The 26,954-nt window shown below is 36.9% G+C and overlaps 2 protein-coding genes across 3 annotated transcripts; one reads left to right on the forward strand and one right to left on the reverse strand.

Annotated features, from left to right (window-relative positions):
* Positions 1 to 3,377: 3,377 nt before the first annotated feature.
* On the reverse strand, positions 3,378 to 14,989 carry lrrc40 (leucine rich repeat containing 40). Its single transcript, XM_088927488.1, has 15 exons — positions 14,686 to 14,989; positions 13,279 to 13,460; positions 12,946 to 13,019; positions 12,148 to 12,277; positions 11,682 to 11,805; positions 10,689 to 10,831; positions 9,972 to 10,144; positions 9,343 to 9,433; positions 8,719 to 8,764; positions 8,525 to 8,633; positions 8,102 to 8,209; positions 6,875 to 6,985; positions 6,090 to 6,167; positions 5,281 to 5,466; positions 3,378 to 4,820 (listed from the first exon to the last, which is right to left on the reverse strand). Exons 1-15 carry the CDS (start codon positions 14,831 to 14,833, stop codon positions 4,715 to 4,717), a joined length of 1,809 nt encoding a protein of 602 aa, XP_088783614.1. The 5' UTR covers positions 14,834 to 14,989; the 3' UTR covers positions 3,378 to 4,714.
* A 696-nt stretch (positions 14,990 to 15,685) lies between these two features.
* On the forward strand, positions 15,686 to 26,599 carry srsf11 (serine and arginine rich splicing factor 11). 2 transcript variants are annotated; one of them, XM_088926872.1, is made up of 13 exons: positions 15,686 to 16,020; positions 17,047 to 17,180; positions 19,663 to 19,772; positions 20,495 to 20,587; positions 20,693 to 20,742; positions 23,003 to 23,136; positions 23,313 to 23,394; positions 23,704 to 23,829; positions 24,044 to 24,133; positions 24,231 to 24,320; positions 24,674 to 24,857; positions 25,145 to 25,201; positions 25,491 to 26,599. In XM_088926872.1, the coding sequence occupies exons 1-13, from the start codon at positions 15,899 to 15,901 to the stop codon at positions 25,683 to 25,685; spliced, it is 1,467 nt and encodes a 488-aa protein (XP_088782998.1). In that variant the 5' UTR covers positions 15,686 to 15,898; the 3' UTR covers positions 25,686 to 26,599. The 2 variants fall into 2 exon arrangements, with proteins under 2 accessions (XP_088782998.1, XP_088782999.1); XM_088926873.1 differs by lacking the exon at positions 25,145 to 25,201 and having other exon boundaries at positions 15,688 to 16,020.
* Positions 26,600 to 26,954: the final 355 nt, after the last annotated feature.

Below are 26,954 nucleotides of genomic sequence, written 5' to 3' on the forward strand. Positions count from 1 at the left end.
GGACCTGGAGTTTGAGAAACAGGTTTGGTACTCCTCACGTGACATGCTTTTGCCATGACTCTTCTGCTATGACAAGTGGACAGGTGGAGGTTATGTGCAGATAATGATTTATAGCCAGTGGCATTTTTTATCACAACAGATATACATATACAGAAATGTATTAGGTCTTTCAATACCACAATCTAGCTGGTCTTAATGGTCACTATACATCAACTTTTTTTTAAGATTAGGAACACTTGTAGGTTAATAAGCAAGAAATTTGTTCAATGAAGGGGGATCTTTTCCTTCAGAACTGAAGGGTATCTAAATTATTTATACAAAATGGAATTTATCCCTATAAAGTATCTCTAAACATTAAAACTGGCCACAGCTCCAGGTTCCAGCTATTTAGGAATTGATTATTTAATGGTTATAAATAAAACTTGTTTAATAGAGGTGGCATGAACTACATTTTCCAGTTAGTAATAGGTGAAACTGGTGGCCAATAGAATGCTTTGCTTAGGTGTATTTGGTACAGGTGTTATCCATTTAAATCAATCTGCATTCAGCATATATAAATTGTATTGCATTCAACAGCTCAGCATCTTTTGTCTGAGTTTTGAGACACTGAAAAGCCTACAGTATGTGACTTTGGGTAAGCATTCTTTTGGTCAAAAAGCCTGAAGATCAGAAAAGGATTTGTAGTGAAAAGAGTATTGTTCTCCTCTTGTTCCTTAAGATAATCTATGTTGGTTAATGGAATTGCCACACAAACCTTTAGACAGAATCCTCCTCCTTAAAACTCATCTTTAAATACTTTGTTGTGGCAGTTGAGACACTGCATGCTTCTGCAGGATTGTGACTAAAGGCCTCGTAACAGTTTCAGGAAGAGTGGCTGGTTTCCATATTAGAGGATGAAGCTTAAAGAAGCTTGGCTTTAGTAACAAACAACTCTGATATCATAATCCTCTGTAGGATTCAAATTCTTGAATGTTTACATGTTTGATACTATTAAATGTTTACCTTCTCTGTTTATGTCAAACAGATTGACTTATCTTGTGTATTCTTATTTATTGTTGTCATCCGGTAAAGCGCTTTGAGAAGCCACCTTTAAAGGTGCTATATAAAATAAAGTTTATTATTATTATTTGAGATATCTATTTCTATACCTCTGGAATAACTAAAAAAAATGGTGACTTTTGAAAACAACACAAAAGCTGCTATCTCAATAAGCATGTGTTTCTAAAGCTTTCTGCATGGCTTGCTTTAAGATTAGTTGTGTGGTGTTTAGTGCTGCTACCTCGCTTGCCTTGTTTTTGAGTCCTGGGCTGTATTTCCTGTCTGGAGCCCCCCCCCCCCCTCTGTGAGATGTTTGTACAGTATGTAATCTGTTTTTGAGTTTTGTGGGCAAGAGGAAACTGGACATGCTGGCAAGCCATGATTGGCTTTTCTGAATAGTCACTTTCTATGGGCACCTGTGATAGACTCCTGCCCAGATGACAGCAGTCGTGCTTTCAGTCCTGTCTTGAGCCCGGTACTTCCGTTAGGGCTCTGGGTTGCCACAGCCTCCCATAATGGGTTCTGGTTTTATCAAAATCTGAGGATTCATCCAAAGCATCACAAAAAATATTCAGATTCCAGTTACAAATCAAAATCACCCATATGCTTTTTAAAGTTCTGTCTCTTCTATGCCAATACCGATTATTACAGAAATGTTCTTGGTACTAGGAGAACTCAAGATGAATAAATCCCACAGTCCAGGGGTATGCTACCAATTGGATCGAAGGCAACAACAGATGTTTTTCAGAAGCTGTTGACAAAATTCTTTGAAAGGGGTAGTACCTAGGGACTGGCAATGTGGTGCCAAGTAATTACAGTATAAGCTGACTTCCATACATAAGGTTATGGAAAAACTTAGAATTGGAGGATCACCTACTGTATATGGAAATAGTCTACATGGATTTAGAGTATGTAAGTCTTGTCTAACCGATTTAAAATCTTTGGGCAAGCAATAACTGTAATGCATGCACATAGGTTGAATGATTATGGTGTATTTACATTAGAAATTTCAGAAGCTTTTTGATCAAGTTCATCATAAATTATTAATTCACAAATTGCAGGCAGTAGGCATTGAGGGACACGACTGTTTGGACTGAGAACTGGTTAGTAAAGCATAGTTATAAAGAAGGGGTGAATTCTCAAATTGAAGTGATGATTAGATTTTACTAATTACTAGGATGACTGACTTTCTTAATATATTATCAATGATATAGATTAACATTGCTGTCCAGTACTCAATTCCTGGAGTCCTGTCTGTGTGGAGTTTGTATGATCTCCCTGCCTTCATGCTGGTTTTCCCTGGGTGCTCTGGTTTGCTCCCACTACACTGGTAGGTTAACTGGCCCCTGGGAAAACCTGGCCGTGATGTTTGTGTGTGTTTGTCCTCAATGTGAATGGACAAATGGAGATAGATTCTAGTGAAGCTAGTAAACTAGGTGGATTTGCAAATGATACTGTTTGAGAAGTGTTAGTAAAAAGATGCAGCAAATTACAAAGAGATGTACAGTAGATGAAACAGAACACCTGGCATTTAATGTTGACAAGTGCATACAGGTCCTAAAAACAAACTGTGAAAATGCAAAATGGGAAATGATGAGCTAGAAAAAGATAAATATGAAAGACTTTACAATGACTCATAACATCCATTACATCCTCCACACAATGTGAGAAAGCAATAAATAAGGTAAATACTATTTACATAGTTAAAGAGTATAATTTAAACAAGAGATGTTATGTTAAAAAAGGCTTTGTTTAAAATACTCTGTACAATTTTGGTGACCATGTTCTATAAGATAATGCTGCTCTGATTCAGTCAGAGAAAACCAGACACATTATGGGGTTTAAGAGAATATCCTACTCTGACAGGTCAAAGTGAGCTTTTTTAGTCTTGAATAAATACGATTACTAGGGGACCTGGTAGAAGCGTTTAAAATCCTCAAAGACACACAAAGCATAAGGAAGTGCATAAAAAGCATGAAACAAGCTAACCAGCCATGTTGTTGGAGCCAATATCCTGGCTCTCAAGAAACAGCGGGATGAGATCCTTGGACTGCTAGCTGGTTCAGACGGGCCAGATTTTCTCGTTTGTAGCCTTTTATATATTTGTTTTTTATTTAAATGGCCAAGCGCAGTCTTAAAAACATTCAGCAGTAAATCTGTAGAAAAACCTTTATTTTAAGTTTCGTAAAACCTTTGAAAACTCGAGTGGTCTTTATAATTTGTGAAATACAAGTGATACTCTTAACGTAAATGCCAATTATATTTGTCAAGAAGGAAACTTAATATTTTTTTATGGGATGTAAGCAGTTTTCATTGAGCGAACAATAAAACAACAGAAATCACAGATACACCTTTATTGTTCATTAAGTGCAAACATTTTCACAGTGTCTGAATTATGTCTTTAGTGGTTTAAGTTATTACCCATGACTGGAACTCCAACTGACAGCATGCAGGAAAATGAAATAAGATTATTAATTGAAATAGCACATTTCATAGGAGTCCCCTGATTCATGCACTTACGTAGAAGTGGTACATTTAGTTTCAATCTATGTAATTATCTTAAAACAATTACTTTTAAAAATTGAAATCCTGATGTGAAACGTTATAAAATGGTCCACAGAAAAACATCACCTTGTAGAAAAACTAAAAATTGGTAAGAAAATTGGCAGCGAGTCATAAATTAGTAGAAAACGTACTCAAATTTTAGAAGAAAATGTAATTTTAAAGTAAAAATAATATTTAATCTTTGTTTTGTGAGTTAAACTGCATCAGATGTCTCACTTCAAAAGCTATAAAAACAGAACAGAAGAAATAATTATTAAAAGGCAATGGCAGTGTCTTTTCCTAGCGTGCTCTCAGAAGAGTCTTTTGAGTGTTTGAGAGCCTCATTGTGTTTAGTTTGGAGCTTTTTTCCCCATTCATTTCCCATTATTTCATCTGCAGTTTACTTTATTCAGTGCATGTCCTATTTGGCCTTTGTGATTCATTCATGCAATTCATTATCATCATAATATTGGCACTACTAACAATCGATCTCATCCAGCAGCACTGTCCTTTAACAACTCCACAGCTGAGATCCTGACATCCAGAATATCAGCAAGAGGAGATGCTTTTTTAACGGGAGAAAGCAAAGCAATATGTTGGAATTACTCAGAATCCCACAGCACATTATGCATGCATAATGGATCTTCTATTGAGGGGAAAAAATTAAATAATTGGAAAGCCGTTTGTAAAAACTTTCCTCCTAACATTTTTCATTTTAGATAGAGATCACAAATGTGAGAATGCACAGATGCATATAATTATTTAGTGTGTATAACTGAACTATACTTATTGAAGAAAAATGTATTTTCTAGGTTTACACACGTCCCTTGTAATTCACAAGAGTTAAAAGTGTGGTACAGTTTAACAACATTCTTACTGATGAATTACAGATTCTTTCTATTCTTGATAGGGATAGTATTGTACATAATGTCTATGGCTGTAGTTGCTTATCTTATTAATGGCAAATAGTTTGTTACAGAAACCTTTGTACCAACATTAATGTACCACTTCTTTTTTGATCCCAGAACAGCTCATACTGTATTTTTCAACTGAAATTACCAGGAGGCTCGAAACAGGAATACAGATGTATTCTTTGTACACAATGCAGCTGTGAAAATAACACTGACACTCTTTAGGTAGGAATTCTGCTTCTAAGGTATTCAAGAAGTGCATCTGTTCCTCTTGCAACAATTGCTGCTCTTGGGTTGCGAAATGGATTCCCATCTAGCATCAGTGCCCTGTGAAACAAAATATATTGCATATTGGCAGCACATTAGAAAATAAAACCTCAACCATCTCCAAATATGAGTTAAATATGAATTAAAAATTCTATTAAAAAAATTGATTTCAATATTTTGTTACCGACTCTAGAAAATTGATAACTAAAGAACTGAGTGTATATTATCACTGCTGTCCAGACTGAACTGTTTCTTCATTACTGTGAGTACCCTTTGATTTATAACAGACACAGAGACAATCAAATCACAATTGCATAACATTCTTAAACTACTTTAACACCGTTTCAAAAATTTTCTCAAGCTCCACTTGGGGCACAAATACAATCCTTTACCAGTAGAAAACCCAATTAACTGACTAGGTCAAGTGAAAAAACTCTAACTTCCTTCTGAACTTCTAGTGTAGAATCTATTCAACCAACAAGGTCTATGGTAGACTCCAGCAATCCCAGTTTATCTGTACCTAAGGCTGGTGCAATTGCCAAGCTCTGGAGGCACTTGCATGATATCGTTGTTCTGCAGGTCCAGCGTAGACAATTTCTCCAGTCTTCTCAGCTGAATTGGGTCAATAGCTCCCACCTGGTTGTTGCTGATTAGTATTGTCTCCAGTGTAGGAATTTCATAAAGCACTTCAGGAAACAACTTAAACCTGCGATTAAAATGTCTACTGTCATTATACAAGTCATTAGCCATTAAGTAGTCAAAGTGATTGAAGTTCCTGCAGTACATCCCAGAGCAAATTAAGCACCCCATATAATTAACTTCCTCAGTAATAATTAAGGCTTCATTATACAGTGCATTTTTAATATTGTTGCAAAGCACGTGACCTGTAGCACAATCAAACAAAATATGAAATTATTTTTAGTATTAAAGTCAGACTCTCAAAGCTTAGAACTGGCACAATGTTTCAGTAATACAACAGCCAACTGAAAGATTTTGTTTAAGCTGGCAGTCTTGTTAATAACAAAACAATCTAGCATGGTAGTCTACATAAAGACTTTCCACACTAATTGCACTGTAATCCATTACAATTATGAATAACTAGAAGTAATAACTGCTCTAAGACTACACCAAAGGCCTGATTTTGGTTAACAAGACTTGTAATGGGATATTCATTTTCTCAGCTGTAGGGAATTTTACTAGTAGTTTTTTTAGGAAAGATGTAGAAAGACTAAAAGAGTGCAATTTTACAAATCTAGTCTGTCTTACTTTTCCTTAAACATTTTAACACAATCTTCTTCTATGTTGTGTAACACTCAGTCAACAACTAACCTGTTAAAGGAAAGTATAATACTCCTCAGTTTTGTTAAGGCTTCCAGCTCTGCAGGAAGTGATGTCAAAAGGTTGTTTCTAAAACAAAAACAAAGTTAAGTATTAGGAATTTCCAAAGATAGTCTGTCTAGGTGATTCTCTTGAGTTCTTATGAATCCAGAAAAGACATGGTGATTATTCTATATGCGAATGAAACATAGGTGTTACATAATGTGCCAACTAATTAATAAATGGTTTTCCCCTTCTTCCTGTTATTGCAAAAGAAGAATCATGTGTGATGTCTAAAGTGTTGACATGAGTGATTCAATACCAAAAGGAACAGGGATCCAACAGACAGGGGCTGTTTTTTCATTATGAAAGCTATACTTTTCAAATGATCCTGACTCTAAGAAAGGAGCAGCATGTCTTCCTCTCTGGTGCAGAGCAAAAACTAAATTCATTGACGATATTAGTCTTCCTCAATACTTTGTGCAGTCTTTTTCAGATATCACTTCAATTTCAAGTTGAGGACCTTTCTACTTAGATGACTTGGTGTAGAAAACTAAACTTACAATTGTCTTAGTACAGGTCAGCCTGAGCCAGTCATGCCTATTGTGGAATACATGATATATATTGTTGATATACTGATGTTCTCTGAATGGCTGTTTATGCTCTGGTCCTACAGTGGTTACTTTGAAGTCAAAGCAATGGATGATTTTTAGTTTTAAAAAATATTGCTGTAGTTTCACACCCCTTTTATATTCCAGGGTTTCTAATTGTATATTTATAGGTTTTAATGTCACTACCTGAGGTCTATGTGTATCAGCTGCTGAAGCATGCAGAATTCCAAGGAAATAGAGGTGATCTTATTGAATCCCAAGTTTGTATCAGAAATTGTTGTTTTCAGTTCTACAATCCTAAAAACAAAGAAAAATATGAATTTGCTTAAGAGAAAATAAATACATTATTAGGCTATAATAAGTTGGAGTAATTCTACACAAAACTACAAGGTTTTAGTCTTAATCTGCTTTTATCACTTCAGTGTCTGTAGAAGTGCTATTCAACTTTAAAAACAAAATAAGTGTTTTAGGATATTGAGACGCATCAAGAGTTTTCAATGTTAAGCACTTAGGAAGTTGTAGAAGTCTTACTGAATTTTTAGAGTTTTGGAACTTCCAATATAAATTCTCAAACTTGTAACTTTTTGTGTGGCACAACATTTTCTAAAATATATTTATTAACTGGTTTAGTTACTTAAATTCTTGGATTTTATTCATCCCTTGAATACCTAGCAAGGCATGTTTTATCTTGAAAGCACTGTATATTCCCTGACTCAGTCTTATGTTCTAGTTTAATTATGGGAATTAATTTGATATACAGTAATTTTATGTTTATTAATCTGATGTGGTAACATATTCAGTACTTTGTTCTTCCTTTAAAGTTAAAGATGTAACCATTGGTGACTCATTCAAATTGCAGTAGATAGAATTACTGTGAAAGCTGCCAAAAGAAGTCCTACTTTGTCTTGCTATTAAGGAGAATCCTTTTGTAATTCCAAATGCAGCTAAGTCACAGTGAATAGAGATTGTTTTTTAATCTAAAATGTATGGATGTTGCATATTATAATTAAGAAGATACTTGTTTCACTGTTATAAAATGCATTTTCTTGAAAAACCTCTGGAAGTCAGTTTTAACTTTACTTAAAATAACTACTTAAAGATAAGATTTTTCTTGTTTATCAAATGAAAAAATTACATCTACAGTAGTGTACAGTTAAACATCATCTCCAATATAAAATCCTAAGGCTGGAAATTTACTGCAATAAATGAAGTGTTCAATTGCAAACGTTAATTGTGACAGCAATTTCCAACCTTTTTTTCTCTGTGAACTTCTAACCGATTCTGACCTGATGGACTGGTAAATTGGGAAGAACATTTAAGTGGTTGTTTCATTCTCATACAAGCTATGCCATCTTTTGAGTCTGTAATTGTATTGATGGCACCAAAATGCATTAGGAGACAAAAGCAGAGTACCTGGCAGGGATCGCAGTCAGCTGATTTTTGCTGAAATTAACGCTGACAACAGGATCGTTGACAACTGCATCAAACACCTCATCTGGGATAGATGCCTCCTGTTTGCCACTACAATCCAAAATTTAAAAAAAAAGGTATTAAACATCTTTATTATTACAAGAATTAATAAGCAAAGAAGTTAGAGGTGCTCAAAGGCTTCCTCTCCTTTCTTCCCAAGTTGTCACTTCACATTTTGTGACAGAAGTATGATTAGGAACACGCAACAGGAGCAGTGAAATATATTTTGTTTCCAACAGGCAACGTTTAACTCAAGGTCACCTACTCTAGCAAAAGCCTCTAAATGCCAGGGAAGTGACTGTACACGGGCTGTTCTGCCAGGCAACTTGAACAACAGTGCCAAACCTGTGGGACTGTGATGTTTACCTGTACTCCAGCGTCTTCAAGGTTTTTATGGCATGCACATTCACCCTGGCTTGACTTGGAAGAGTCATCGCTGTCTTGGGTGGGTCTTGGTCTCTTCCATCTGGCACCTCTAAATACCAAATGCAGTTAAAGTTAATGGGAGAGCAGGACAAACATTTAACTTTTAAAATACATATCCTTACAAACAGGTGTACCTTGGACTCGACTTCTCAAATATTTCAGAAGCTCCTGGGTGCCTTTCTGAAAGCAAACAAAACATCACAAAAGTACTGATGGGTCTAAAATGACCAAACAAATAGTCCTGTTTTTAAGTAAAAGTACCTTTTTCACAGATGAATATGAACAATATGAACAATTAAGGGTTAGAATAAATGCCCAATTCCCTACTATGAATTGGGATTAGAGACAAATGTAAGCTACTGTACATGTTAAGGCAAATTCCTGCTAATGGAATGTAACACAAACAGCTGCAGCATTACGTTTCTAATCTATATGCATCAGATAATGTGGGGAAGAAAAAGCATCAGAATGACACAAAAATGCTTCAAATCAAGAACCATTATTAATACTGTACCAGACAGAATAGTATGTACATTTATTGCCCTAAAACAAAATATATTGTTGCTCTGGACTCAATCCAGGACCAGAAACTAGATGTATTCCTGAGCACAAACTAATTCACCACACTGACATGCTAAAGAAACTGGATGTCTTTAGTCTTGAACAGACTATTTAAGAGGGTAAGGAGAATAAGAGGGTAATGCCAGAATTGCTGGTAAGGGGTGTTACAGGGCAATGGAATGGTTCTCTCCACTCACAGTTAGAAGATCTCTGCGGATTGTCCTCAAAGGGTTTCCATCAAGAGCCAGGATCTTTATCTTGGGCAGGTTACCAAGAGTATATGGCAGACTGAGTCAACAACAGACACAGAAATGCACCACTCAGTGCAAAATGATCATCTCGTACTGCTACAATGAGCTATGAAAAATTAATTAAAAAGCTCACTTTGTTCAAATGCTGTAATACACCAGACAAAAGCCTGAACTTGCTTAACAGATATCGAGATCTTGAAATTAACTAAAATCTTGAGAACACCGAACTACTAAGGTCCACATTCTTCTGAATATGTTACCAGATGTCTTCCACTTATGGGGTACAGAATTAAATCTACATTTAATGTATTACCTGTGAATGCATTTGTTTGTAGGAGATTGATTTTTTTCCCTTATTTTCCCTGCGCCTCAGTTTGAGTGTCTTCTGCTGGCTGCTTTGACAACACTTGAGAGGTAATTTAAATGACAAGTGGACTTTTCAACAAGGTGTAAGAAGGATTATTGAGCCTGACACTGCCAAACCATCACTTTACAGCAGTTAAAAGCATCTCTGTGCATCACCCATTTCTAATCAACTCCTCAACTCCAAGGTTTGTGACTAGTCTGCACAGCACCTGCTGATGTCATTATTGGTGAGCTCCAGCCTCTCCAAGCCCTCGAGAAGTGCAATCTCATCAGGCAGTGCTTTCAGCTTGTTGTCCCTCAGCTCCAGCACACTGATAGAACTGAGGTGCTTCAGATGCTCTGGTCCAAGCACCTCAATCTGATTGTAACCAACGTGGAGCTCCTGAAGCAGAAAGTTAAAAAAAGAAACCTTTTACAATCAGGCGCTTGTAGCAAAGCCATACTCACATCAGAGTTACAAGAAACAGGTAGAGAGCATAAAAAAGAGCATTCTCCACTCCAAGAGTTTATTTTCCTATAATTTTAAATCACGTTTTTTAGATTACTGCCAGAACTGCCAATTCTGCAGATTATCCCCCCTTCCTCATTTGATTTCCAGTTTTAATATATGCTACATTAATCAACAGCTTTTGTGCAGTAGCAGAGAATGCCTTTCTTACCACCTGCTGAGCGACTGGTCTACAAGCCCCAAGCTATTGTCACTAGCTGTATTAATACTGCCCCAGTACACCACAATGTACTGTAAAAAACTACAAGTATTAATTAGTAAAAATACATAAAAACATTCTTTTAAAGAACATTTTTTAAGTAAAAAATTCCAATACAGGTTAGAAAGTGCCCAAGAGTAATAAGAGAGACAGTATCCTTGCACAAAGCTTTGAGAATCCAGCTAAAATAATGGTAGTAGCTAGCTGCATTAAACATACCTTGAGTAGTTTGCAGGAGGGAAGCTCAGGAAGATAGCGGAGTTTATTGTGTCTCAGGTAGAGTTGTTCTAAAGAGGCCATCTGTGCCAGGACCGAAGGGACAGTTTCCAGCTGGTTGTGAGTGCAGTCTAGCAATTTCAAACCTGCAGAAATGTACCCCAAGAAAGATGAACTTGTTTACACAGGTAGTGCCCAACACGATCTCAAGTCCCTTAAGCTTGCCAGCTCCTTAATTGTTATTGTCTCATTGTTATTTTATGTTTCTAGCAGAGAACTGCCAACAATATTCCTACTCCATCCTGTAGTATTAATGGCAATGACTGATGCTACTGTGAATATTTTGAAAACTAGAAAATAAGAAGATCTGCAGATTCTTCAATGCGTAAGGACACTTCAAAATGGTTTGAACATTATAAATGTCAATACCTTCTTCAGCTCTCTCAGCAATGGGGTCAGGTTAACAAATAGGTCTTCTGGCAACATTTGTAAAATGGAAACTCATCCTTTAAATGTATCTCTTTGATCTAACCCTTAAGCACTGACCTTTAAAGTAACTTTGTTCACTTAGTGAATTCAGCTTTCTGTGTAGATCATTTGAATTCTGCACATTATCATAGAACTGAGAACTCCTCATATCTCCAAGAACATTCAGCACAATCCTTAGCCTTGAGTGACCAATACAAAAGACTAACATTTTTTGCGGTTTAGACATGCACACCTTACAGTATGTTTCATAGAAAAGGCATTTTAGTGCACCTTACTCATCAACAATAAGATACAGTACATCAAAATGAATCCTCTATGCTGCTAAAATCTGTAGAAAAAACAGCTAGGTTTTAAACTGAGGCACCTTTCTAAGTTTAAATTTGAATTTCTTTTCTCGTAAGACAGTGTGTTGAATGAAAAAAATGTTCATTTTAATGCTCTCTAAACATCTGCTTTATTTTCTACTTTGCAGAAACGCAATAAAACCTTGAAAAAGTAAGGTCTTACTCTTCATGGAACTGATAGCTGGAGGAAGGCTCTTCAGTTTGTTGTAAGACAGGTTTAGTTTAACCAGGTTTCTCAAGTTGCCAAAGCTGTTAGGAATGTCTGTCAGCTGGTTATTGGAGAGGTCCTGTGGAATTGCACAAAGCACAGTAGTAAAATCACAATTTTTACCTTTCATTTAATGTTTTCTTTCAACGGATATAGCTGGAAATGGAAGGAAATCTGTATAATCTGTTTTTTCTATAAAATGCATAAGAGCAACTGAAGCCATCATTGCTTTTTAGGGGGGCTGAACAAAAGTAAAAATGTTAACTTGTAACATTACAAACATCGATACAAATACATTGTTTTCATTTCAAATATTTGGAATTGTGATACAGCACACATGAATGCTGTTTGGGTCTGCCTTCATAATTCTTTCCCTTTTTAGATATACCTGCCTTCCCACAAAAAAAAAAACACGACTCACAAGATCATCCAGATTGTCGAGTTGACCCACGCCCTCTGCAATCTGCTCCAGCTCATTCTGTTGCAGATGCAGGCTCCTCAGTGTCTTCAGATTCCACAGTTCTTCTGGTAACTCTTTCAGCTTATTGTGGCTGCAAGAGTAAAACAGTGGGTTGCTCGCCCATTAAAAAAGCCATTTTCTATTACACAAAATGCTCTCCATAGAGGTCATCTATCACCCAAAACAGCCTAACATTTAAATCCCCTTATAAATATAGTGCAGTTGCAAATGCTTCAACCCTATTCCATTGTGGAAGACAATGACACAGTGGCATTCAGCAGTACATTTCCATGATGTAGTGTTCTGAAGTCACACAGTAAAAGTCTGCAGAATTTGGGGGACAGTTCCCCCAGCCTTACTAAAAGATTCAGCATGTGTTTTTTGCTTTGTGTAGCTGCAGAATTTCAGAAAGTGGTCTATAAGAGGCAAGTTTTAATGTTCAAGAATTTAAAGTATGCTTGAATTGTTAAACTAGATCCAGTGTGAAATGTTGCAGCAGGCAAAAACAGCTATAAAATAAAGCACACTGTGATCGTAAACTAGAAAATAATCAAAAATCTTCCTTTTTTGAAGTAATCTTTTATTCCATGCATTGAATTTTCATATAAAAGGGACAAAGTCTAATAATAGTCCTCTAATCTGAAAACTATTCACTTAAAAATATTCTTCTAGATAAATTGTTTCATCATTTTGTAGTAAAGCATGAGAATCATATTTTTTGACACATTAAGAAGGCAATTGGTCTTATGTGTCAAATACCTTAGATTAAGTTTCTGGAGGTTTTCCAACGCTCCAATGGACTTGGGTAAAGAGGTAAGCTGATTGTCATGGACCTTACAAAAATGGAAAAACAGACAAAAGAAAAGGTGACAAACAAATTAGCTATACGTCAGTTTATTTTTTTTTCCAAATATGAAAGTGCAGAAGTCATAGGGAAAAATAAGTCAGGAATGTAAGAGCTATATCACACCATTTTGAAAAAGAGGTTCTCATTTTTTGAGAACGTGTGGTGTTAACAGGCAACTTCTTACATTGACTCTTTCCCTAATTACACATGAAAATGGTGAGATTCAACATGCAAGATATACCCACGTCCAAAACTACGAGAGCCGGTAACAAGTGAATATCCTCCGAGAGGCTCTGGAGCTTGTTTGATGAGAGAAAAAGTTTAATGAGGTCCGTCTGCTCCCACCAACGATCAGAACCTCCGAAAGACAGGTTCTGTTGAGCTTCCTCTGGTGTGTCTACATTCAGGCGCCAGACGCTCTGGGGTACTGTCAATGTAAAAATGTGTGTGATTTTAATATTTAAAAATCTTAAGATAACTTTAAGGCAGCCTAAAAATGTGGTTGTCAACTTTTCTCTTGTATTACTCTTGTTAATGCTGCTTAAACAACTGAATTAACAGCTAAAATTATACCTAGTACCCATGTCTTAGTCCCTGTTATTTGGGCCCTACACAAAGCTAGCCTACTCTGCTCTTTGTCCATTTTTTATCAACCTCCTTAATGAATCTCTTATACTGTAAATCACACACAATTCTTTTTGTTCACACTGAGAATTTCCTAGAGATCAGTGGCACAGTACTTCATTAGAGGGCAATTTGTAAACTTAGTCTAATTTAAACTGTTGTCCCACTCACTCAGGGTGTTCAACTGGGTTATTTGCTGGAACCTTAACTTTAGTCTCTATATGTTGCCTCTTAATGAGATTATTCTCACCAAGTAGTCAAGGACTTCATGAAGATGTTTCAGCACTATGCTAAATGTATGTACTGTAGATTTATAGGCTCTCCCAACATCAGTTTAGCAAAGTTAATGACATGTCAATGTCATTAAGACTCTTACTCTTCCTATCAGACACTGATGTATGGATGTGTGTCTCCCCCCCCCCCACATCAAAATTAATTTGTTGTAATGCCTTACTTGCTGGGATATTTTATAAAATACTAAGCTTCGGTGATTTTGGAATTCTACAGCTCGTGTGCAAACAAAAAGCACTTTGCATCAGCAAATGACTCCAGTCCCCTGCAAATTGCAGGACTGAGACCCATACTGTACATACAATACTGCCATTACAAACAGTAGAAACTACACTGTTTAAGTGGAATACCCACTGTCTCCTGTAATCGTGGACTTATTTTAAAGAATTTTTATAAAGGCTAAAAACGTGTTCTGTGCAAAACCGATCCCAGTAATTCTCTGTGCTCAGACGTGAATTAGAGAATAAGGAATACCAGAAATTGTACTGGAAGTAAAGTATTGACTACTGTACTTTCAAAACACACAAGGTATTATTTTCAAAATATAAAACCATGTTTATTTTAACAACTAAAACGTCAACAGTTTTTTGTTTTCAAAGAATGTAACTTAGCGTGTCTGTGACGTATTAACACAGGTCGCTGGTTATTTATTCAAGTTGAAGATGAGCGTTACCTAAAAGCGATTCCAGCGCACAAAAGCTGGATATGACAGCCATCGTCCATCTCGTTTCCCTTACCTTCGGTCAGTCCTCGTCCTGACAGGTTAAGCTGTCCGCTTTTTCTAGCTGATTTTAATAACCCGCAAGGAACAGAGGGTTCTTCTTTGCCGGTTTTAAACCCAGCTCTAGAATCTACAAGTTTCCCACCTTTTTTAAAACGCGACATTGCTGCCAAAACACAGAGAAACAGTCAAATCGACGTCAAACCAATCGGGACTGTGCTAAATCAGGGCGTGATACTTTGGATAACTTCATTCAGACAGTCTCCTCCTAAGCTCCACTGCATTTGTTGCTGTTACTATCGCAATTTTCAAGCGCCAACTTCGCTGGGCCTCAATTTATGCTGTCTCAGACATTACGGATCAGCACGTAGGAGCCGGTGCAGATTGCCTGTGTTTTTAAATATCCGAAAAAAATTCAGTTCGCTTTCAAATCTGGGACGTTTAAAAGGCAGATGTTACACAAATACATGCACTCTGCTAAAACATTACTATCACCAAATTCTACACAACCTAAAATTGACACATAAGGAACTCTAGTGATAGATAAGGTCTGTCTATTCACTTAATTTTAAATAAACCGTTTTTAGAAACACGTTTACCGGGAGTGTTATTTTATGAACATTTTAACATGGTGTAAAAATAAAAAAAAGAAGTTTCGTTTTCATTTCTCTTTAATCGTGATTTTAAAAGCATTTAAATGAACTTTTCTCATTGTTTTTCTTTCGCTCGAGTGAAAAGGTATATTGACAAAAATGAATTCGTTTTTATTTTCCCTTGATTTGTACTTTTTTTTCATCCATGAATTTTAGAACATTAAGAAAAGTTGTTTTAACTCTTTTTGACAAATTTTCATGATTTCCCTCAACAATGGGTTAATGGTTGCAGCGGAATGTATTAACAATTTTTGGTTTCTTAGTATTTCACATCGCCAATGTCACTCATAAGCTGAATAAAACGCCCCTTTGCCTTTCCACTGCAGAGTCTTCGTACTGCGCATGCGGTCCGCGCGAAGGCTTGTGGGATACGGATAGTAATTACAGACAAGGTAGCCGTTGTTGTGGCTCAATGGCGGCTGTGGTCTTGTGAAGTGTATAACGTAAGGAACCTTCCAGAAACGTGGATAGTTGGAGAAAAGAATAAGAAAATCGATCATTCGAAGCGGCGTTCAACGACGCACTGTATCTTTTTTGTTTGTATTTTAATGTGTTGGAGTAGGGCGCTGAAAGAAAATGAATAGCACCACGAACGTAATCCAAGTGACGAACGTGTCTCCCAGCACAACCTCCGAGCAGATGAGGACACTCTTCGGATTCCTGGGAAAAATTGACGAGCTAAAATTGTTTCCACCAGAGTAAGTGAAGCGTAAGAAAACACAAGTATAAAACAGAAAGTGTACAGTTATTTGAAGAGTGCCGTTACTTTTTAATTTTGTGCTATCGTGAGAGGAGGAAGTATTGTTTGATGTTTCGCGGCCGAGGAAGGATATGCGCGGAGTGTAGGCCGTCCGGCCTACTCGCGGTGCAGCCGCCCGGTTTCTAACTACAATCATGGCTCCTTGCGCTCCCGCCCGACCTGATGTGCAGCTGCTAAGTCAGCAATCAAAAGCGAGGGAGAAATTGAGCATCATATACTTGATTTCTGTTTGCCGGTGTCGGTCGCTGGGTTGAGTACCTAGCGTAATTAAAAAAAGAGAAAAGCATTATGATTCTGTAATCGTGTTTAGTCCCGTCTCGAAATTATGCGACGTATGTAGTCGGCGAATTTCTTTTGAAAAGCTCAAATCATAGAACCGTTATTTTTGCACTGGGAAAAGACAAATTGAGTGGGTTGTACAGTGTAAGGCAAACTGTGCTCAACCCGTTTGTTTTAAAAGCGACGTGGATTATACTGATGACTAAATTAGACTGTGGTTATGGAGAGAAAAGTCTGTGGGGGAAGCAAGGGAGAGAAAAAGTTATTAACTTATGTGTTCTGTGCTTTTGCTGTTTTTCACCTGTCGAATAACAGCTGGCTGCACCACATAGCAACTGCAGTTAAAGGTAGGAGGCTCAAGACATCATCTTGGTGCTTTTATGGCTAAAACGTGACAGCTGGCATATTGAAAATTGATCTCCTCCAACGCTATCCAATCAGTATGACTTAAAAACAATGGAAAACAGAATTAAAATTAGAGCATGAACAGTGAAATGCATTAATGTACAGAGCGTGGTACATTTTGGACTCTGAAATACAGTCGACCTAGGTTAAAGCCTGTGTTCCTAAAAGTTATAGACAAAGATCTGATTTGGCCTAAGGAAGGATAAGAATATATCGGCATCTGTTAAGATTTCCAAACTGGTCTGTTTTTCTTGCACAACCAATTTGTATTTTTTTCCAGTGAGTCTCCCTTGCCAGTGACTTCACGTGTCTGTTTTGTAAAGTTCCATGACTCTGACTCGGTGGGAGTGTCTCAGCATTTGACAAATACAGTCTTCGTGGACCGGGCCTTGATTGTCGTCCCTTATGCTGAAGGTTTGTGCTTTGTTTCTTCTCTTGTTTGTCACGGTTATGAATGATACCCCCTGTAATGTTGGCATCACAGAGAAGATGTGATACTGAATATCGCAGATCCTTGGTATACTGTTGAAAATAAACTATAGGGCAATGTATTGCACAAATCTATGCTGCAATTCTCCTAGTTTGCAAAAATCATTTGTACAGAGTCTTTGTGTTGAAGATTCATAGAAAGAAATGAGCATTTTAAGGTTGTTGCATGTGCCCTTTTGTCTAACAAAGCACCTGAAGGTGTGTAAGGATTTAGAGCTTCCTGCGTTAATATCAGGAAATACCTTTGGATTTTCATGGCACCTGGTTATTTCTGCTGAGTGAAGCTGTGGTGAGAATTCCATGCAGTATACCAAGGTCTGAGTGAAACTGGGTTTGCTTGGAAGAGAATCGTGAGAAGCTAAAAGAGCAGCAACGCGGTAGGAGAATTAGCTTTCATGTGTAACCATGCTTTTCCCCGTTTAGTTTATCACTATTAAACTTTTCTCTCTGTTATTTGTGTGTGTGATTTTTGTAGTGGAGAAGGCAATTGCAGAGCCCCCTCCTTGATGCCTGAAAGTGGTCCTCTGCAGCGAACAGGGGAATGTAGACAATTACAAAAGGCCAGCAAGCATTCAAGCCCCCCTCTGTTTTCCTGGTGTAAACACTTAACTCTCTTCTTTCTTGTTTTCTTTGTGTTTTAGGGCTTTTTAATCAAAAGGAGGATTTGTAGAAAGTCATCGCTCTTATAACTGTGCAATGAGATTTAAAGCAAATACTGGCTAAGACCTAGTGTTCAAAGCAAAATCTCTTGACTGTAATTTTAAATATCAGTGGTTTCTAGACAGGCTTATAAGGTTTATTATATAAATGTTTAATAGCATATTATTATTCTAGTAATTCTAAAAGCATCAGTGTTTTTTTTAAGTAAAAGATACTTTAATTTCGCTAATACATTTTTAGTCCCGTTGAAATATTTGATAGATTTTGGAGAAGCATGGTAAGATCAATTTTAATACAAAAAACATGCAGAGCGCTTTGCATGTTTTGCGGTTAGCGTTACTTGTCAGAGGTTAGCAGCTTTTTTTCCTTCCTTTAACATTTTTCTCTTTCATTCACCTTTTCATTGTTGGCAGCACCCAGATTAGTAAATATGGTGATGATTCACGTGATTAACTGGCTCTGGGCTCTTCCTAGATGTGCACTCAAAATGGAAACTGAGTTGCATATTGGCTGAAATTGAAGTTCTCTGCATTACATATCCATTTTTTCCCCAGAGAGCGTACAAGTGAATTTTTACCTAAGAAACGCGTAAGACACAACACATTTGCAGTATATTTGCTGTGTAATATTTTGATAAAAATCCACTCCACATAGCACAGAAAGAAGGGTTCAGTACCTTTTTTTAACAGTGGCTTTTCTTTTTTTGTTGTTGTGTTTTACAGTTCTTTTTCCTGGTTCAGCCAATCCTATTTACCAGGCCCTGCTGAAAATACCACCCAACAGTTTTGTCTTCTGCAGCTAATCCAGTTTCTCAAGTGCCCTTTATATGTTGTGTGTTTTTGTTGAGATAGTATTTACTAAATCTAAATAGTCACCAGTTTATGAACAGCCTTGGACCATCTCACAGGGTTTCACTGTTCTGGGGGCATTGGGCACTTAGTATTAAAGCAGGGCTTTTGCTGGCAGTAAACCTTAACTTTTTGAGATCATCCAGTTTTCCAAGCAGGCAGATGGAACTTAAAAGCCTCATGTTGTCTGTATTGCATTTGATCACTTTTTGCCATAAGTAGTCGGCTTACGTTTTCTAAGGTGGCTTAACTTCTCTCCTAGCTACCGTGTTACTAAAGCAGGTAAGGAAATAGTAGGCCATTTGGCATTTCTATGAGTCTGGAACAGCATAGATGTAACCAGCAAAAGCCCAGAGAGACGATTCTTTAAAATAAATCTGTTTTAATGTTAAATGTATTTTTTCGCCTGTTTATGGTAAGTTGTACAATTCATAATAAACTGTACCATGCTGTTGACCCCAAAAATCATAAACTCTTGTTTTGTGTATCTTGATTTTTCTGTGTGCTTTATAGCGAAGCAGACGACGCGAGTCGCTTGTTCATAAAACATCTTATGAAACTTGAGAGCACACCCCACGGGAGAACCGACTGTGCTTGCTAACGTTTGGTTCATGACTTAAAAAACAAGTACAGGTGATAAAATCTTGGCAGTGTTAACCACAGTAGTGTGTATTGTGATATTTAATTTTCTATTAGTTTCCTGCGCTAATGAGTAGAGTGAGGGGACATATGTCAACGATGAAGAGCTGAAAAATAATTTATCTATAGTGCAAATGTATAGTTCAAGACTCAGTAGTTTCAAAATCTAAGGAGCTGGCTTGAACAAGTCTTCTTTTTTTGGGTGTTTGTGTTTTTCACTGTTGGAGAGCACTTATTAATGCTGCTTTGTTTTTCTGCAGGAGTAATTCCTGATGAGAGTAAAGCTTTGTCTTTGTTGGCGCCAGCGAATGCTGTTGCAGGGCTGCTCCCAGGAGGAGGTCTTCTCCCAACTCCAAATCCCCTTGCATCGGTATGGTCTTTAAATTCTTTAAATTTTAAGATGTTCTAGTGCCTCTATTCTGACGGGCATTGTTCATACAACCAAAATGTTTCGTATTATAGCACCATGTGACCACCCTCTGTCTTGTGCGGACAGGCTTCAAAAATGAGTCTTTTACTTTGTTAAAAATTTACCTTCTAAATACTGTTACTGGCATTACTCTGATTTATCTGTTGCTAGCTATCTTAGGAATGTGTGCATTCAATCTTGACTCATAAATGATTTGTAAATTTTAGTGGTATCTATTGAAGAAACGTTTTTTAAATGCAAGTGTTCCAACTGTGTAAGGATGCTGTGCATTGAAAGTGGGAAAACATTACTTCTCAGAGCTCCATCTGAAATGAGATCGGATGACAGGTTTCATTTGGCCATTTAAATGTTTTGAAATCCAGTGTTTTTTTTAATTTGATTCAGATCTGACTTAACTGCTAAAAGCTGTGTTCAATATTCATAAGTGGGCTGGTTCTTGAAAGGCTTTGGGAACCTACTTCAGGAAGAGTCTACTTGATTTATTTCTGTCATGGGGAGTCATGTGAGCGTGGGGGGAGATTTGTGAACAATTCACAGTGAGAAACATTTAAAAATACAGCGTGTGATGCAGTGTTATGACAAAAGTAATGTGTAAATATGTAAAATCCTGAAAGTGTCAGAAGTGACAAATTCTTAGGTTTTGATTAATGTTTAATTGTCAGATTGGAGCCGTTCCTTTGGCTGCCCTTGGAGCACCCACTATTGACCCTACTCTGGCTGCACTGGGTTTGCCAGGATCCAACATGAACTCTCAGGTTTGCAAAGCACCTGTTATTGTGGTATTCAGTTTTAAAATTCTGAACATTTATTTTATAATTTCTGAACATTCGAATTAAGTTTATTTAATTTTTGTTTTGCAGTCTCTGGCTGCAGATCAAATTCTGAAGCTCATGACCACTGTGGACCCAAAGTAAGTACTTTTTATGAGAATTATTTGTAAGGTTAAGGTTTAGCTTAGGGGGGGGAATATTTTAGAGCAAATATAAAGGGTAGATTTAAATGGGATAAAAGATCCTACTGAGGTGGCGTCTTGAACTGAAGCTGATCCATTGCCTCACCCTCTAGCCTCCTCCATCGCATCCTGTCTCTCCAGGCGTCTACATCTATTGCCTTGCCGGCATCTTCTTTCACTGAGTCAAGCCATCTTACTCTAGGTCTTCCTCGTGGCCACTTTCCCTCAATATTCTCTTCTACTACTTCTTTTATTAGATCTTGACCTCTTCTCATTACATGGTAATACCACTCCAGTCTTCTTCCTTTGACAGTATCAACAATATCAGCATTCTTATAAAGGTCTCTTAATTCTGTTTTTCCTTCTCCATTCTCCATTTGCTTTCACTGGTCCAAAAATCGGTCTTAAGACAGTTTTCAAAACCCATGAGTTTACTCTCCATCTTTTCAGTGAGTCCAAAGCTCTGCACCATACAGTACTAATGGATTTTCTATGAAGTGACTCTCCTCCCCCCTGCAGTATTTCAGTATTTCAGCTATCAATTCCAGGGGCCTTCCCTTTCTTCATCTTTTTGATCACTACCTCTTCCAAGTTTGGATCATCCACTGAAGACTGTACATCCCGAGTCCTCGTTCTTCTTGTGTGTTGTCGGGGATCTTGTCACTATTCAACAATTCATTGAAATAACTCGTGGTTCGGTAGAATTCTCTTGAGTTGTTTCTGGACCTATTCTGTTTTGCTTTCAGTATATTTCCTTTTCTCTCTCCCAATGAGCCTTTTGGTTTCTTAACAAATCTCTTCATATTCCTTGCAAGTTTTTCGGTAATTTTTGTCTGCAAGCCATTTCCTTCTTATAGTTTTCCTCTTTTTGATTTCTTCGCACTCTATTGAACCAGTGCCTTCTTCCCTTTGCTCTGTCCCTTTCAGGTTTCAGAACCCCCTCCATTGTTTCTATTAGGCTGTCCTTAATTACTTTAATCCTTACTTTTATTCTTCAACAAATTTATCTACTCGAAAGTTACCTTCTTTTTTGCTCTTCCTGCAGCATGATATCCTCTGACAAATCTTGACAAATACTAAGAAGTGATCCGATCTGATTTCTGCTCCCATTAAACTTCTGACATCTTCCACTTTACTTCTGTCTTGCATCAACTAAGACATGATCAATTTAGTTATGTGTTGCCTGGTCTGGGAAGCACCAAGTCATTTTATGGATGTTCTTGTGTGGGGAAATATCAATTTTGCATCAGCAAAGTACATTAGTCTCATTCCATTTTTGTTTGATGTTTCTTGCAGACTGTGTAACCCTATGTATGGCCTCCATACTAGTTCCCTGCCTAACTTGGCTTTAGCATCTCCCAGAAAAAGTTTTTTCATACGATTGTATCCGCTCATATATCGTTTCTAATATCTCGTAAAAGATGCCCTTCACTTCTTCATCTTTTGTCTTCTGTGGCTGCATGATAGGGGACTATAGGCAGGTTGTTGTATCTTCCTTTTAATCTTATCAGGCATAATCTCTCTTCTATGGCCTTCTCTATCTCTTAAAATGTTACCTCCGGTTAGAAACGGAAGTGCCTACTCCAAACCCCACTGAATAAGTATGTGAAATATCTATCTTTGTGTGATCCTTCTCTTGGCCACCTCATTTCTTGCAAGGCCACAATGTCTAGCTTGTATCTTTTTATTTCCTCGTACAGGATCCTGACTGTACCCGGTGTGTAAAGTAATCTTACATTCCATGTACCGCATAGTATTCCCTTCTTCCACAATCTCAATTTTTGTCATCCGAGGCTAATTGTAACATGGTGTTTTACGATATAGGGGTGTTAACCCTATGATCAACCTCCAACCTGGAGGACCCCAGGGTACCACTCTGTCTGACCCATCGCTAAAGACCTGTCTGGCTTGGGTGTCCCTGCCAGAAGCTTCAGTTCCTGCCGGCATAGCTCAATTAGATCCTTTAAGCACGCAAACCTCCTCACCATGACAAGGTGATGATAGCCTCGAGGAGGTAAAAAATCTTCAGCTTTTCAAAATATCTAGAAAAGGTTTCATTTCATACAAGTCAAGTGTTAAATGGAAATGAAAGTATTCATGCAAACAACTTTTATTTAGTGTGTTGTATCTTGAAAGCTTTTTGAAGTATGTTTTATGTTTTGTTTCATACTGCTGATGCTGCATGGATTTTTACTGAAATATGATGTACTTCTTGCAGGTTGAATCATGTGGCTGCAGGACTGAATCTGAATCCTGCTCTGAAGGCTGATGCCTCCAGTAAAGAAATAGAAGAAGCAATGAAGCGGGTCAGAGAAGCGCAGTCATTGATCTCTGCTGCTATTGAGCCTGGGAGTAAGCACCTTTGTTTCTGTACCATACACAGGGCAAGCAAGGATGTGTTATGAGGGTTTTTTATAAGACTACAGTGATAATGCATTATTGTGCTCAGTGTATACAATTGTATGAAAAGTTTTATTGAAGTTTAAAAGGCCAGGATTACACATGTTGATTAGAAACCTTTATTTCAGGTAAAAAGGAAGAGAAAAGGAAGCATTCAAGATCTAGGTCCAGATCACGACGACGAAGATCCAGATCCCGCTCCAGGCATAGGTACGGTTAAAAATTTGAATTCTGCTGAAATTTATCTGCTGCGTTAGTTGAAGAGCTGTTTGTATAAAGCTTTTATTAATAGGTAAGGTGAAACAAAATTGTTTGTTTTTTTGTTTCCTGGTTATTTTAACCACATAAAATATATTAAGAGCTTTAGTGACTAGAAAATTAAGTCCTCAGCATAGATTACAGGAACATTGTTTTATCCTACACATAAAATTGGCATTTCTCACAACCAACGATATTGAGGTGAGAGCATTAGTTGTTGGAGTCCCATTTTTCTTAAAAAGGTATTATTTTGCTAAATAGACGTTCAAAGAGCAGATCAAGACGGAGGACACGGTCAAAATCAAGAAGCAGGAGGAGATCTAAAAGTCCTCGGAGAAGGAGGTCACATTCTAGAGATAGGAGCCGACGTTCCAGGAGCAAATCCAGGTATGTTTTGTTCTTAAAATTTTGTAATTTTTAACTTTTGGATCAGATACATGTTTCCTAGTAGTATACATTATGGTAAGGCATTTAGTAATTAGTTTTTTATTATTAAATAGAAACTACTTTGTGCCCTACAATTTCTTCACTTAAGTAGAAATTTTGTAGCGGGTTAAAGTAATTTGCTTTTTTTTCAAAAATTATTTATGAATACTTGCAGGGATAGGAAAAAGGAAGAGAAAGAGAAAAAACGTTCTAAAACTCCTCCGAAGAGCTACAGCACCACCAGAAGGTCCAGAAGCATCAGCAGGTATGATGTGGTTGAACAGTTTTGTCTTTTTGCTGCCAGTTTTCTGTTTGCTACGTGGGTCTCTACAGAAAATAACTACTCTTTTTGCTATGGACAGGAGGCGCAGACGAAGTCGCAGTGCTACCCGCTCCCCAAAAAAGTCTAGGTCACCCAAGAGAAAACTTTCTAGGTCTCCGTCTCCCAGGAGGTGGGTATCGTATTATAGTCACTTTTTCTATAATGATACTTTGTAGTTACCAAGTTTTTCCAGTCTCACTATCAAGACATTGGTGGAAAGTTAGATAGGTCCCCAGCTACAGCTGTGTGGCAGTCTGGAGCACTGAAATATAAGTTGTTATAAGTTGTCAAGAAAAGATTTAATATCTGAGCATAAACTTTATTTCTGGAGTTTCCGTGTTCAAAACTTTTTTACAGAAAGAAATTAGGATAGTTTTTCATTGTTTCCAAATGATCAGTATTGAGAATGTGTGATTCTATATGCATATTTCTACACCTGTAAAATAACTTCCAGAAAATAAAAGAATGTATATCTTTTTCTAGGCATAAGAAGGAAAAAAAGAAGGATAAGGACAGAGAACGGGAGAGAGACCGTGACAGAGAAAGGGAGAAAGACAAAGATAAAAGCAGAGATGAAAGAGAACGGTCAACCAGTAAGAAGAAGAAAAGCAAAGATAAGGAAAAAGAAAAGGAGAAGAAATCTGACACTGAGAAAGGTGATGTTAAGGTATGTGCCTTTTAAATCTAGAGGAATATATTTTTTAAAGATTTACTTAATAGCAGTAGTATTGTTCAGTTTATACCTGTACTGATGCAGCAATGTTTGATCTACCTTGAGTATTTGTAGGATAAAATAAACATTTTGTATCAGGACTGGATATTGTTTTATTAGGATGTTTATCTTGATGTATTGTTTTAACCAGAAGTTTATTTGATCATTTTAAGATACCATTATTTCTGCAGACCATTTAGTTGATTAATGAAGGTTAATGTATAATTGTTTAATCAACACAGCGCTCTAAACGGGAACTGTTGCAGGCAGAGATGACTAATAAGGGAGAAGTGAAAGAGGTATGATGGGTTTTTATTCTTTTATAATGTTGAATCACGTGGTCTGCAGAAATATTGATAGATTATTATAGAATTCTGCAGTACTGAATAGAATAGGTTGTGGAATGAGTTTAGCTTCACATACCTAAAGTAGTTTTCCTTAAAGAGAAGTTGAAATGGTTGAAAAGTATTGCTAAAATATTATTTAACTTAATTGCTTGTAAAACATTGAATTGATCTTAATAGAGTTGTTTGAGATACATAGGATGTATTGTAAATATATTTAATGTCAATCTTTGTCCTTAATCAGGTAACCAGAGATTATGATGAGGAGGAACAAGGCTATGACAGTGAAAAAGACAAGAAAGAAGACAAGAAAGATGCAGTTTCCATTTCCCCAAAGGCCAAGGAGCCTTCAGCTGAGAAACCTGCGGGGGAAACTGGAAAAGAGTCCAAAGTTAATGGCGATGATCACCATGAAGAAGATATGGACATGAGTGACTGAGGGGTTCTGAAAAATAATCAGCTGGTGGACTGTAGTCATACCATGCAGACATGGATCAGTACCATTCCTTACACTTTTTTCTTTTTCCTTTTGAAAAGTAGCAAGAAATAAACTTGTTACCTGTAGAAAGCCAGTTGGTGAATAGTAGTCTTAAATCTAAAATGTACAGTTTTTATTTTTAAAACATCTTTCAGGACCTTCCAGAGTAAATATGGTTGAGTTATTTTCAGTAGATGGAATGAAGTGTGCATGTTGTGAGGATTATGTAAAGGATTTTTTTTGCCGTTTTTTCCTAAATTGTATTTCTAAAAAATAAACTACAAAACCAGACAAAATAACTTTGATAGAGCCATGATTACAAATGTAAGTGATGAAATTTTAATGATTTTTCCTCTGAGAAATTTTTTGAGAGGTGAAAAAAGCAACATCAGTCAAGGGATTACTGCACATTTTCAATATTAATTATAGTGAGATCAGTTTTTCCTTCTCAGGAGCTGATTTACACTTGATTCTTGTTTTTGGAATGTAAAGTACTTTAATATTTTAAAACCAACATCAGGCAGGTGGGTATGCAAGCGTTTAATGTTACGTAGTCATGAGTTTTTTTAAATCTATTACATTGAGCCTTATTACAGTAGTTTAGCTTGGCTGTCCATTTTCATGTTGTTCTTGGCTCCTTATAACTGAAAGCATTACTTCTTTTCATTTTCTTCTCTGCATAGTTTGCTTTTTTTACTGTGCTTCACTGTTAGTTGATGCACAGGTCTAATGTTTTTTTGTGGTCCTGTGGAGATTTTCTCCCCAGGCATGAAATGCAAACATTTAAACGTCATTTAGATTCTGCTTTGTGTCACTGTACAGTTTTCAATGTGTTTTACCAGTGGATCTTTGATAATAAAACCCATTCAAAAGTACTTTGCGTTCTTGAATGTTTTTAGTGACTGCCTGAATGTTCTTTGTGTTAATTCTGTTTGAAATGGTTAATTAAACCTCTTTTAACAACAGTGCTGTTGTACAGGTGTTTTGTAATTTTTCCCCTATATAAATAACCTGCTTATGGAAGAAAATTTAGGCATGTGCTGCATGTTAAGCTAGGGAACAAAGGACCAAAAAAAACATTAAAAATTAAAATTGTCATCACTAGACATGTATGAAACTGGTTAAAAGTGGCAAAGATTTCTTACCTTGATAGAAACAGAATCGCTTAAAAGGGAACTGCAGTCCCAGTTTCTCAGACTGGTTATTAAATTTGAACTAAAAATAATTTCT

The sequence above is a fragment of the Atractosteus spatula genome, chromosome 11 (genome assembly GCF_055471065.1).
Source record: "Atractosteus spatula isolate fAtrSpa1 chromosome 11, fAtrSpa1.hap1, whole genome shotgun sequence".
NCBI classification, from domain to species: Eukaryota; Metazoa; Chordata; class Actinopteri; order Semionotiformes; family Lepisosteidae; genus Atractosteus; species Atractosteus spatula.

What these genes read in the sequence shown, in the direction of transcription:
- lrrc40 (XM_088927488.1), bottom strand. Translation starts at nt 14,833, where the DNA reads ATGTCGCGTTTTAAAAAAGGTGGGAAACTTGTAGATTCTAGAGCTGGG. An exon ending in AGGACGAGGACTGACCGAAG is followed by an intron (nt 13,461 to 14,685) that starts GTAAGGGAAACG and finishes TTACATTGACAG; the next exon opens with TACCCCAGAGCGTCTGGCGC. An exon ending in TTGAAGACGCTGGAGTACAG is followed by an intron (nt 8,210 to 8,524) that starts GTAAACATCACA and finishes TTTGGATTGTAG; the next exon opens with TGGCAAACAGGAGGCATCTA.
- srsf11 (XM_088926872.1), top strand. Translation starts at nt 15,899, where the DNA reads ATGAATAGCACCACGAACGTAATCCAAGTGACGAACGTGTCTCCCAGC. An exon ending in CGTTCCAGGAGCAAATCCAG is followed by an intron (nt 23,830 to 24,043) that starts GTATGTTTTGTT and finishes GAATACTTGCAG; the next exon opens with GGATAGGAAAAAGGAAGAGA. An exon ending in AGGTCTCCGTCTCCCAGGAG is followed by an intron (nt 24,321 to 24,673) that starts GTGGGTATCGTA and finishes ATCTTTTTCTAG; the next exon opens with GCATAAGAAGGAAAAAAAGA.